This window comes from Ictalurus punctatus, chromosome 2, assembly GCF_001660625.3.
Source record: "Ictalurus punctatus breed USDA103 chromosome 2, Coco_2.0, whole genome shotgun sequence".
NCBI classification, from domain to species: Eukaryota; Metazoa; Chordata; class Actinopteri; order Siluriformes; family Ictaluridae; genus Ictalurus; species Ictalurus punctatus.
In genome coordinates, this window is record NC_030417.2 from 5,759,847 (window position 1) to 5,773,227 (window position 13,381).

At 38.0% G+C, this 13,381-nt stretch overlaps 2 protein-coding genes across 6 annotated transcripts in view; both read right to left on the bottom strand.

Annotated features, from left to right (window-relative positions):
- LOC108261109 (basement membrane-specific heparan sulfate proteoglycan core protein) overlaps positions 1–7,543 on the bottom strand; it is a 73,910-nt gene extending 66,367 nt beyond the window's left edge. The window contains exon 1 of the mRNA XM_053687001.1: positions 5,067–7,543. Within this exon, the coding sequence (XP_053542976.1) occupies positions 5,067–5,115 (49 nt within the window). The 5' untranslated portion in view covers positions 5,116–7,543. The remainder of the gene's footprint in view (positions 1–5,066) is intronic.
- The window catches only part of LOC108262464 (basement membrane-specific heparan sulfate proteoglycan core protein), a 72,068-nt gene that overhangs the window by 7,700 nt on the left and 50,987 nt on the right, over positions 1–13,381 (bottom strand). For 4 of the 5 annotated variants that reach the window (XM_053687018.1, XM_053687023.1, XM_053687014.1 and 1 more), the window contains one exon: positions 12,552–13,139. The exons of the other annotated variant lie outside the window; for it this stretch is intronic. In XM_053687018.1, coding sequence (XP_053542993.1) covers positions 13,026–13,139 — 114 coding nt within the window. In that variant the 3' untranslated portion in view covers positions 12,552–13,025. Of the gene's footprint in view, positions 1–12,551; positions 13,140–13,381 lie in introns of those variants that run through there. 5 annotated transcript variants of the gene reach the window in all.

Below are 13,381 nucleotides of genomic sequence, written 5' to 3' on the forward strand. Positions count from 1 at the left end.
ACCGTCTCTAAAGTTACATACAACATTGTTATACACGTTTCTAACTTCAATAGCATTTGAAGGGAATGACTTACGGTCATATAACCAACTGGAAAATGTTCGTCTAAATGTCAGGTATGAAGCACACCTTTTAGATTTTTGATACTTAATAAAAAACTATTAAATCACATGTACATTTTATATGAATTTCACTACCGAATGGGCTCATACACAAAATATAACATAATTTAAAGCTCAATAGTATTTGAAGGGAATGATGTACAGTCACACAACCAACGGTAAAGTGTTCGACTAGGTGTCAGGTACGATGCACACCTTTTAGATTTTTGATATTTAAAAAAAAATACACAGGAAAATACACAAATTCAGCGATATTGACTATAAAAATCATTGGAATGATTGGAATCATACAATAATTACATTAATATCACAGATCAGTGAACAAATATTTATTTATTTTTAATCATTAAAATTTTCCATCACACATGCACTCCCTCAACGTCAGAAAAAAGTTAATTACACTTACACACACACACACACAGAGACAGAGAGATTCTGAGTGAAGCTGCTGTTGTAATGTGGGGAGAGAAAGAAGGGAGGAATGAAAGAAGGGGGAAGAAATGAGGGCGACTCTGAGAAATGCAACAGCTGCTCCACATCAGAGTCATCAGATACTCCCAGAGAAAGAGAGAGAGGGCACGAGTGTGTGTGCGCGCGTGTGTGTGTGTGTGTGTGTGTGTGTGTGTGTGTGTGTGTGGTAAAACAGACAGAGAAAATGGAGCTGTGAATTTGAAGGAGAGAGAGCTTAAAAAAAAAAAAAAAAAAAAAGTCTTCTATAAGGGAATTGTAAAGCAACACACAGAGACACACGCAAAGGTGAGAGGTCACTGGAGTAAGGGGTATGCCAAGTCTCCATGGTAACTGACGAGTTACTCCCAGCACGCACCCCTCTCCAGGAGCACACACACGTAACTAGGTAGGAATCTCAGTTACTTTTACCCCATGTGGTCAGTCTGTCCCTCTCTTCTCCTTTATCTACCTTTGTACTGATTCATCTCTCACACACGCTGACAGCAAAACCAAAACATTTACTGCAGGACCAACAGCCATTGTCCTGCTCCATCTCTGCTCTTACTGCTAATCCACACGGACACACACACACACGTGTACTCAGGTCCTTACCGTGAAGATATAAACAAACCATCATCACATTTCTTACTGAAATATTTCATATTAGTTTGAATGCAAACAAACATTGTTTTTCATAATGTTACAGTTGGACTTTTTGTAGAAGAAAACTATGCTCAGTAGCCTGTTATATGTTATTTATCTTAAGATATCTTATATTCTTGGTGAAACATGTCAGTAATAAATATAACGGGATAGTAAGAACTGAACTGTCTCTTCATTTATCCAAGTTCTTCCACCACGAAAAAAATGGGCTGGTTTTGGGCATTAAACTCCCGAGCTAAAAATGTGTCCCACTCCGGCCCTGCCCATGGTGGAGGTTCAAGCTGGCATCCTGCGCCGAGTACAGTGCAGTGGGGGAAACTTTCGGGGTCAGTAAAACGACCGTCCATGGATGTGTATATGGTGTATGCACAGCTATTAAAGAAAAATGAATGCGGCGTTATATCAGGCTGCTGAATGTTGCTGAGGACAATGAAACTGCATATCGTAATTTCTTGCCGCATCTTGTGTCACAGGTTTGCAGTGCGCTGGATGTCACACACATCCCTTATTCTTCCCCCGACTGATGGATAAGTTCTGTCATGTGACACTTTTGTTTTGCGTGAATGTCATTTTTCTCGGCAAAAACTTTTTCCAAACTATTTTTCGCAACATTTAAAGTATCGATATAGAGTTTATGTGCTAAAGTTAAATGAACAAAGATTATGTCGACACTTATGAAATTATATCGATAATTTGCATTTCCATCAGATATAACAGTAAACATTTTAATGCGCTAAAGCTTTCATCGCTAAAAAACCCTTGGATGGAAACGTGGCTACTGACACTATAGAAAATATTTATGAAGTATAATCAATATGTGTAATTAACATTTGGATATGCTAATAAAGTGTAATCAATATGTATAACATTTAGATTTATTATTTAAGCATAATATATATGTATAATCAATATTTAGAAGCATAATCCAAATCCATAGAACACTTTTTGATCAAGTTATATTATAAGTGTGTATTGAGTTAGAAGAATTGTGTCTTACTGTACAGTAATTGTTTTTCTGTACTAGCCTAAATCTTCCTGCACAGAAGTAAATAACCTTGAGGCCTGATACCAATTAACGAGTTAGTATAGGGCCTTAGGAAGGGAGGTAGATATCAGCTAGGACCAGAGATAGAAACAGACAGAAGCTCATTGAGGCATAAGAAGGGAGTGTTGACTCTGACTCTGAGTGAAACCTTTTTAAAAAATAAAGAAAAAAAAAAAGAAAAGAAAAAAAAAAGAAACCTTGTCCTCATAAAACCGTTTTAAGAAAAACAACTAACTGCACATGCTCCACAAATTTAAGATATCATATAGACATGAATAATTAATTGTGGCAAAGAAGATTGGTCTGTTTTAATGAGGAAAGGCAAAAACCCGCCTAAGATGAGTACGCTGTGGAGAAAGGTATAAAAAGGGCTGTGTGTGTTTGAATAATTTGGACTTTCTGCAGACTGTCCCACTTTTCTGTTTCAATAAAGTTTATTTACTTTTTGACATCTACTAATACTCCGTCTCTGAAGTTTTTTGATTTAGGCTGGAAAGATTGTTTTCCACGACAACACCTTTGAAGCTTTGATAAATGTTTATGTAGGCTTATGTCATTTGTAATGAAGGAATTATACAGGTGTTATGTAGCTCAATAAACACTAAAGTGTTACCAAAATAAATCATAGATTAGACTGAGAAATATGTCAAATCCACTCTGATACCAGTCCAAAGTTTCAGGCCAGTCTAATCAGTGTCACAAAATGACTCATTAGAGTAAAACCCTCAGTTATGGTAAATGGAGAAGACATTTTGTTACGTATGTAACTATAATTCATTTGAAGACTGATCAAGTCTGCTTTCACGGAACATCCACTTTTATTGTGTAATGAAAAGCTATACCTTTAACATAAAGCTTGATGTCTCTGTATTCCTTCTCAGCAGTCATCCCCCCTGGAAACTGCACCCCCATATAACTACCAAAACATTTCATACACCCCACAAATCCAACTCATTTAAACAAAGTACTAGCAAAGTCTCTCTCTCTCAACAACATACCCCTGAGTATACCCGAAATACACCCTGGATTGTCCGTCAGTCAATTGCAGGAACCACACACACACACACACACACACACACACACACAGCAGTTTTAGCCAGTCCACCTACTGGTGTATTTTAGGAGGTGGGAGGAAACCAGAGAACCCACAGAAAACCCACATGGACATGGGGAGAACAAGCACAGAATCTCCACACAGACAGAAGCCCGAGCTCAGGACTGAAGCGGGGACCCTGGAGCTGTGAGGAGACAACGCTACCCACTGCATCACCACACTGCTCATAGATCCACAGAGTTCCCCTTTTGTATAGATGGTAATAAAGTGAAAAACAGAACAGCTGGGTGAGGTTAAACAGGAAATCAGCAGTTTTTCTCTTTTTTTATCTATTTATTTACTTTGCAACAATTTATTTTATTTATTTTAATTTATTTATTTTAATTTATTTTACTGAATTGTGTCAAAGTAATGAAAAGTGATCCACAGTTCAGTCCACATCGACCGCTGATTTGAGATTTGAAATTGTGAATACATGTCACAAAATGGAGGTTAGGACGGAAGCAAGTGTAGCTATGGCAGTTTAATAAAATAACAAGTCCAGGGAATCAGGTAGACATCAATAAACAGACAAGCAGAGGTCAGGCAATCAGTCCAAACAAGGCAAAGCAAAAAGACCAGGTCGAAAACAAGAACATTGTTAAAACCAGCATAAACAAACAAGATATCAAGGCTCGTTAATGGCAGAGACAAAAATTTGATGGAGCATATACTTCACAATTACTGTGTGTGTGTGAAAATCTCTTGTGTAGTGTGGTGTGATTGAGACTGTAATTGGGAATAGGTCAGTCTTATTAGTTCTCAAGAGAAGGTGAGTGATAGTGTGTAGCTTTGGGAGTTGTAGTCGTCGGCCATGTTTGTAGTTCGTGGTGTAATCTGGGAAATGGAGTCGCTGGTTTGCAGTGACATGAAAATACAGCACTGATAAGTGCATTTAACCATTTTTAAAAGTACAAAACTGTGAATAAGGCATAATGCAGGAAGTGAAGATGGTCACTGACAGAGGGACAGCAGAAAAAGGTGTGAAATTCACACGCATCTATTTACAGCTAAGACCAGAATGAAGAAGTGACAGTTACAAGTTACAGGAAAATAACTTTTCTACTACACTTTATGAGTTATTATAGATACATTCAATAAGACAGAGATTGTGAGAGATGTAATTCAGTAAATGTGTAAAAACATACACTGTAAGTATTATAGGGATGTAAAATAATCTCACTGTAGATTCCTCCTTATTCATTCGCCCACCTCTCATCAGTACATTTTAGACTGAAGTTAATCAGGAAGAAAAAATCCACATGATCAAAGCTGAACAGGTCTAAATAAGGAGATTATAACACAAGGCATGATATGTTTACCTCGTGTATAAAGATTACTGCTGTCTTTGGACATTTTAACTACAAATACATGCTGGTCTTGAAATTTAGCATTTTAATAACATTACATTTATAAAATATGAAGCCATAATCAAATAGTTCAATTGAATGTGTTCAGCTCTGTTGGGCCGATTATTATTATAACACTGTAGTAAGTAAAGTTGTTATTAAGTAAAACTCTAAATGATAAACATTTGACAGTGTTTGGTCGTTCAGGAACAGGACTGAACTACGGCCTACTGTAAACCCAGTCTGGACAGAAACCACATGAACTAAACAGAAAGCAGCTGAACTAAGAACTGGATAATATTCTCTCTCCTTTCTGTAATAGAAAATAAAAAATAACTTCACTCACCTGCAGCGACGTGAAACACAACAGACAAAAGATACAAGCACTTCATCATTACTGATTTTTCTGCACACACACACCAGTCCCTCAAAGTGACACACACACACACACACACACACACACTGCCTGAGTGTCTCTCTGTTATATAGTGTGATTATCAGGAAACCACAACAACCACTGTCTCATTTATCATTTTTTCAAAATCTCTTTCATCACTCTTTCCATGGCTCAATTTACATTTTATATGCAGTATTAATATTTATTTATATTTTCTCTCATGTGGTGGTTTTATCTTACTTTATAGTATCATAACCTCCCCCCCAATCAAAAAAAAAAAAAAAACACCTGGGCATGAATTAATTTAATAAACATTAACTTCACTAATTTCAACACATGACTTCTAGTGTTTAGGACAAAGCTGTAATGTTAATTAGTATATTCACCAGCAAGTGTGTTTAACTAGACTTACAGGAAGTAATAAAGACACATTTACCATGTGTGAGCTGAGGAGCACTTAGAGGCTGGTCATGAGTGATGATCATGAAAAGTAATAAAATCATGAGTATAATTGTAATCAGTAACATAATTTATTAGAGTTTAAATAGCTTAAAATAGTTTATTTAATTGTTTAGTTTAATTATTTATTTATTCTTCCTAGGTCTTTGATTATAGAGCTACGGCTAAGCGACTAAGTAGCGACATCTTGTGCCATAAAGCTGCTACTACAGCTGGTCTACAGATAATTGCTCATTAGAGATGTAAATCTACATCCAGATTTCTGCCTAGCGACAAATCTAGCGACTTTCTGGACAAACCTTAGCGACTTTCCATTTGTGGCCAGTTCTGTCCTGCAAGCACGAGGTGTTACTTCCCCGCTGCACTCTCACCTCTCTCTGCGTCTGCTCTGTTCAGATGACGACTTTTTCAGCTGTGGATCACAAGCCTTACAAACAGATTGTTATTAGCCAAAACAAACTGAATAAATCCAATAGATCTCCATTTACTTTGCATGTTTGTGTAGCAATATTCAATGTGAAGGGAGACGTTTATCCTGCCAACTACACCAGAAATGTGGCATTCCTAAGTGGAGGGAAAACGTTTATCCCAAATGCAGTAAATCCAACTACACCACCTTGAGGGAGAACCAGGGAAATACTAACAAACAAAAGGCACACACAAGTTTCACCAATCGGGGCAAGGAAAATGAGAGTGAGACATGAGTACGAATATAAACATTTGTATTTTATTATGACACCTAAGCATCATTTAAAACTTGACATGGAAATAAATCACTTTCCCCTGAAGCACAATAAATATTTTAAAAATTAAGAACTTCTCCAGGCCCAGGCTTGGCAGGGACAAGGCAGGTCAGCTACAGCTCAGGAGGTCATCCAAACCCACCAAAATCGCACACTACCTACACCATAAGGAAGTTGTGTTGACACACTGAGCACGCTGTGAAACACACCACTGAATAAATGCAGCTAGCCTACCCTGTCCCACCAAGACTCACTGGCTCCTGGAGACAAAGAAGACACCAGCTAACCCAAAGTTACACAAACACTAAACAACAAGACACAGAAAGACAAATATTACAGACACTGTGGTATGGTAGCTATAACACCCAGGCCCACTGACACCACCACAAGAAATGGAGGCAGTGGACAGCACCCAAGCAGAACCAGAATTACAGTTTAAAAAAATAATAATAATAAAAAGGGACAAAGGACAATTATGGCCACTATAGCATGGAGACAGTAAGGCTTAACATACACCCTCTCAGTAGTAAAGTGGTTATGTAGATCAACAAACCTGAAACAGATCTGAGGCTAGGAAACACTAATTTTACCACTCAGACTGCTCACTCTCTTACTATATGTGCTTGCAAAACGAACCAGACATACATCCAAAACTAAAGTAAAACAAAATACATAAAACCATGAAGCAAAACAGTACATAAAGCAAAACAACTGTTGATGCACTAAAGCAAAACAGCAGCGTCACATGTAGCGTCTTCGGCTAGGGGTTTGTCTTAGAGAAGACTTAGCTCAACTCCCCACTCTCACCATTAGATTGAACAAAACACCAGACGCGAAGTTGTATGATTAATCACAGGTACCGCGGCTCGAGAGAGAGAGACACACACACACACACACACAGACACACAGACACACACACACAGACACAGACAGACAGACAGACAGACACACACACACACACACACACACACACACACACACACACACACACACACACACACACACACACACACACACACCACTCAGCCACAGGCTAAATGTTGCGATCACTTTACGTGATCTCCGGCACCAATTCGCCTCAATGCACGCGCCACCAGCGCCGCTCTAACACTATAAAAACAACAAATTAGCCTTGAGGTGTTCACCTCATTACGCCGTGACAAAGCCTGAACGTATCGAATGGAAGTGGAAACCGGAAATGCCTTCTTCTTCTTCTTGTTTTTAATGGCGGTTATCAAACCACTAAAGGTGCATTACCGCCACCTACTGGACTGGAGTGTGGGCAGTAGATTGGCAGGAAAAAAATAAAATAAAATTAATAGTAAATAATAATAATAATAATAATAATGATAATAATAATGATAATAATAATAATACTAAAATTTGAATAGAAAAGAAAAGACTAATAATAATAATACCAAAACAATACTGCAGACATAAAAGAAAATAAAGAGATAAATAGCTATATACTAGTTATTCGTACTATAGATTACTAAATTCTCTCACTTATACCAGTACTTTTTAAATAGTTCATTAAGGGGCGGTGCATTTCCCCAGATGTTTTCCCCAACAAGTTCTCTAATGTCATGTTTTGTTTTCCAATCTGCATCTCTAGCTCAGCTCTTTCCTCCTCATACCTTTTGCAGTCTAACAGAATGTGTTTCACTGTCTCTTGTGTACTGCAGTGTGTGCAGAGTCCAGTGGGGTGTTTTCCTATTCTGTTTAATGCTAGATTTAAGCCAGCATGACCTATTCTAAGATGCGTAATTATAAATGCTCTAGTACAGATCCAAAGTGCTTGTGCCTGTTCCACATCAAGCTTTTTAAGATTTGATTGTGATGCCGACATATATGCTAGGCAGCCATAATCAGAGGCAGCCCTCATAAGAGCCTGATATGTATTTATGAGCAATGCCCTACTTGCTCCCTAGTCTCGCCCTGACAGACATCTCAGAACATTACTAATCTTTTTACATTTGTTTTTAATTTTATCAATATGCAGACCCCAGGTCAGCTTCTCATCAAACAACATTCCTAAAAATCTCACAGTCTTCACCTGTTCAAGATCTAGCCCATATAATTTAAATGGTACTGTTTTATGACGTTTGGAGAAACCTATACCTTGTGATTTTGAAATTGATAGTTAAATCCCCATTCATTTGTCCACTGTTCTACTTTCCCTATTGCATATTGCATTTTCTTTCTTAAATATTCTATATTCTGACCCCTAACCCAGAGTGCCCCATCATACACATAAAGCGACTTTCCTATATTTCCTCCGACCTGATCAAATATGTCATTAATCATAATATTAAACAGTATTGGGCTACATACACTGCCTTGTGGGGTAGCATTTTCCACTGCATACCTATTTGAGTACTCTGCACCTACTCTAACTTCTATCGCTCTTCTGTTCAGGAAGTCTAATACCCAATTATACATCTTACGATTTATTCCTAATTTGCCAAGTTTAATTAGAAGTCCATCCTTCCAAAGCATATCATACGCTTTTTTAACATCGTAAAATACAGAAATTACACTTTCTTTGTTAGTCTGAGCTTTCCTAATTTCTGACTCTAGGCATAATATAGAATCCATTGTCCCCCTCCCTTTACGAAATCCTGACTGATACGGTGAAAGAAGCCCTTTACTTTCTATATAGTGATCTAGTCTATCTGTTACCATCCTCTCCATAGTTTTGCCTAACTGTGACGTTAATGCTATTGGTCTATAGCTTGCTGGATCTGACGGGTCTTTTCCAGGTTTGAGTATTGGAAGTATAACTGCCTGTTTCCATGATAGTGGGATTTTTCCTGTATTCCATACCATATTGAACAGTTTTAATACTGTATCAAGTGTGGTGTCTCTCATGTGATCTAACATGCTATGGCATATACCATCTTTCCCTGGTGTCATTTGCCGTGCTTTTTGATGTGGCCCTTTTTAAATCAAATAGAGTAAATGGTAAGTCCAACTCTCCCCCTGATGTAGTCCTTCTTTCCACTATCCCTGGATTTTGGGCAAGTGTCTGATCTCTACACTGCTTAGCTGTTGAGGATAGGTTTTCAGTACTGTGGATCTTCACAAAAGTTTTTACCAAGAGTTCTGCTTTTTCTGCATTGCTAATCACATTTATATTATTGCTACTTAACATTGGTATTTCTACACTGTTTCTTATTCCGCTCATTTTCCTAATTGTTCTCCATATGTCTGATAGCTGGGTTTCTCTTCCAATTTTATTGCAGAATTGTCTCCAATACCCACGTTTGGCTGATCTAATTGTTTTCCTAACTACTGCTTGTGCCCTTTTATAGTTAATCAAAGTTACCAGTGTATGGTGAGCTTTGAGTTGCCTAAAAGCTTTATTTCTCTTTTTAATTACTATACCACAGCTCTCATTCCACCATGGCACGTTCTTTCTTCGTTCACATCTTGTCTTTTTAGGAATTGTTTCTTCAGCTGTTTGTATAATTGCCGTAGTCACTTTCCTGTTCATTTCTTCTACATTTGTAATATCCTTATTCACTAATTCCATACATTTTATTTCAATCAGATTTATCTAACCTCCACCTTGGTATTCTCATTTCGCTATCCTGGTGTATCTGTACTCCTATCCTGGTTATTATTGGATAGTGATCACTACCTACTGTCGACTGGTCTAAAACCTCCCCTGTGCTGATTCCTGCCATTTCAGTTGACATTATAGTCAGATCAGTAGCACTTTCTGTGTTATGTAAGCTACTATACCGTGTGCCCTTCCAATCATTAACACATACCAGGTTTTTATCATCTATAAATTCCTCTATTACTGACCCATTTACATCTGTGTTCTTACTCCCCCATATCGTGCTGTGTGCATTAAAATCCCCACACCATACTATTTTCCCTTGTGTCAACCCACATACTGCATTCAGTATATCAGTGCTCAGTCTATTACAGGGATTATAAAAGTTGACTATCCTTATACTGTCTTTTCCTCACAATATTCTGACTACCACAGATTCCTGTTCTTTCCCTTTATTGACTAGGTTATATTTCACATCATTTCTAACAAAGGTTGCTACCCCTCCACCTTTACCCGTTTCCCTATCGTTTCTGATTGTAGTATATCCATAAATCACAAAGTCTAACTGTGGTTTTAACCACGTCTCTTGCACACATATTACCTGAGGTTTATCTAACAGATCAGTCACAAACTTTTTGAATTCTTGTCCATTAGCTATAAGACTCTTGGCATTCCACTGCAATATAATTAGGATCATGAAGAGCCACCAGCCCATGACTGAGAGTTAGAGATTCCTGCAGTTAACATTTTCTCCACTCCTTCACTGCTGAGTCCTTTAATACCAAGGTATTTTTCAGCTGATTTAATTATTATTTTGATCTTTTCAGTCTTTCTCTCGGTCTGTGCTGAGCAATTTATACCCTCAACCATAAACAACACAAATTCTTTCTTGCTCATAATTAACATATCTTTCCATACTGCAATCTTTTCACAGCCCCCGCAAGGTCTATCTTTATTTTCTAATTTATAGTCCTTCCTTTCAACAGACACTTTATTTACTGCTTCCGCTTATGTTATTCCTTGCAATGTTTTCACTAGTTGCACCTCCAGTGCCTTCTTGCTGGCTTCACAGCCACAATAAGCTGAGCTGTGCTCTCCTCCACAGTTGCAGCATTTGAGCTTTACACCTTCACCGAACAGTGAACTCTCTTACCATCTATTTTATTCAGTTGCATGGCTGTCCCTTGGTGGGCTATATTTCTACAACTAATCATTAGAGATCCATCCATCCATCTTCTACTGCTTACTCCTTCGTCAGGGTCGTGGGGGAACCTGGAGCCTATCCCAGGGAGCATCAGGCACAAGGTGGGGTACACCCTGGACAGTCCATGGCAGGACACACTCACATACACACTCACAAACCATTTCATACACTACGGGCACTTTGGACATGCCAATCAGCCTACCATGCATGTTTTTGGACTGAGGGAGGAAACCGGAGTACCCGGAGGAAACCCCCGCAGCACGGGGAGAACATGCAAACTCCGCACACACATGGCCCCGGCGGGAATCGAACCCCAGACCAGTGAGGCGAACGTGCTAACCACTGGACTCCACACACCAAACGCTGTCCCTTCTTGAGATAATGTTATGATTACTTTGTGTTCCTCTTCCTGTTTTGTTTTCCTAAGCTAACACTTTGCTCGCTATCTGTTTCCTCTGTGTTAGACATTCTCTTTTCCTTTTTTTCCAGTTTTCTCGATCTTACTATGTTCCATACACTCCTATCTCTACTGCCATTTTCTTCAAACCACATCTCACTTCCTGATTCGTCACTTCCTTCTACCATCTCCTGCCAACGAGGGACTCGGAATCACCAAGACACCTATCTGCTTACCAAAATAAGGGTCCTTAAATAATTGGGTAGCACTCATCCTATTGGTCTGCCGAAACCATATCCCAAGCAGAACCAATAGGACAGCCAAATCACTTACCCTGCCACATTTGGTAATCATTTTTGTTGTTTGTCGTTGCTGCCATCTACACCTGTAGGTTCATTATCATTCTTCACTAAGACTAGTTTTTTTTTTGTTTGTTTTTTTTTGGTTGGAGTTTCATAAGGGGGTTAAATTAGTAACACTAACTAGTAACACTGACTAGTGCAGTTAGTTGTATTCTACACTGAACACTTCCCTAAGTAATGTAATTTTTATAACAACATAATTGAAATGTTCATACCTTCTTATCAAGTTCAATCTGCACAGTAATTGTTTTTAATTGTGTTTGCTCAGTGTTTTTTGGTGTCTGAGCTGGAGCTTTTTAACCCTGATTTTGTATAAATAATCCTCATGTATATGGAGCCCTATAACCTTCCTGAGAGCCCATTGTTACATATTGAACCAATATTCAGCAGTTTTGTAAATATTAGGTAAACAGGAAGAAAAAGTGCTGTAGATGTACTGAGTTCTGCTGGAGGTCGAGTTTGAGAGAAAACAGAATTCATGAAGTTTGAATAAGGCTATTTATATTATATACTGTATATTCATATTATATTCAGTGCCACAAGTTTGTGTAAGTGTAATGAAAACTGATCCACGGCTACATCCACTCAGACTGCTAACTGTGTGAGTCCTGAAAAAGTGAATTCAGTAATGATAATTGCTAGGAGTGTTAGGAAACATTCACAAAAGCTAGGTTAGAAATACACATTCATTCCAGTCGGATGCATCGATTCTCATTCTTTTATTTTTACCCGAACTCAGCAGACTTTAAAAGTCACAAACAAGAACAGATATAGGAGTCTTCTTACACGAAACAGGATGATGATAAAAGCCTTCTACATGTCATTCTTATATCAGAATAAGAAATGAACACATAAGATATAAGATGATGCGTACGCTCTAAATACTTCTGCAAGATTATCCATCAGCAATTGTTAATGATTAACACACAAAGTAAATGAGGAACAATACCCTTAGCTAACATAAATAAATGTAATGCAATACTCTGGAAATCCCGCCCCCTTTCCCCTTTACATTCATATAGCTGAATCTGCTATTTACTTGAAAAAAACAAAGAAAAACATGAAAAACAACAATTTGGGGAAAAACATGCTTACCATGGTGTGTATTTAATAAATGTTTTCATTATTATTATTATATAATATCTGAGAGTGTATCTATGTATATATATACTGAAGGATTAGTTTGTTATAACGCTGGCATATTCAGTTTTGTCTCCAGCGTTGATCTGGACCCGTGCTGCTCCGGCTGTGTTCACGTGGGTTACAGTAGAGTAAGTAACATCAGGTTCAGTCTGTGGAAAGACAGAACATGAAAATTATACATATAAAACATACACACACCAATTTCTAGTGCTTTTACTGTCGACTCCAAGAAGCAAGTAAAATCATTTAAAGAAACAAATGTCCAAATCTGACTTCTTTCTTTACACCATGTGTTCAGTGAAAGCATGTGTGGTTCATGTGTGTTACCTGCAGTGTATCACAAATACAAGTAAAGATCTAAAGGTAGAAACAAATCTGCAATAACTGTTAT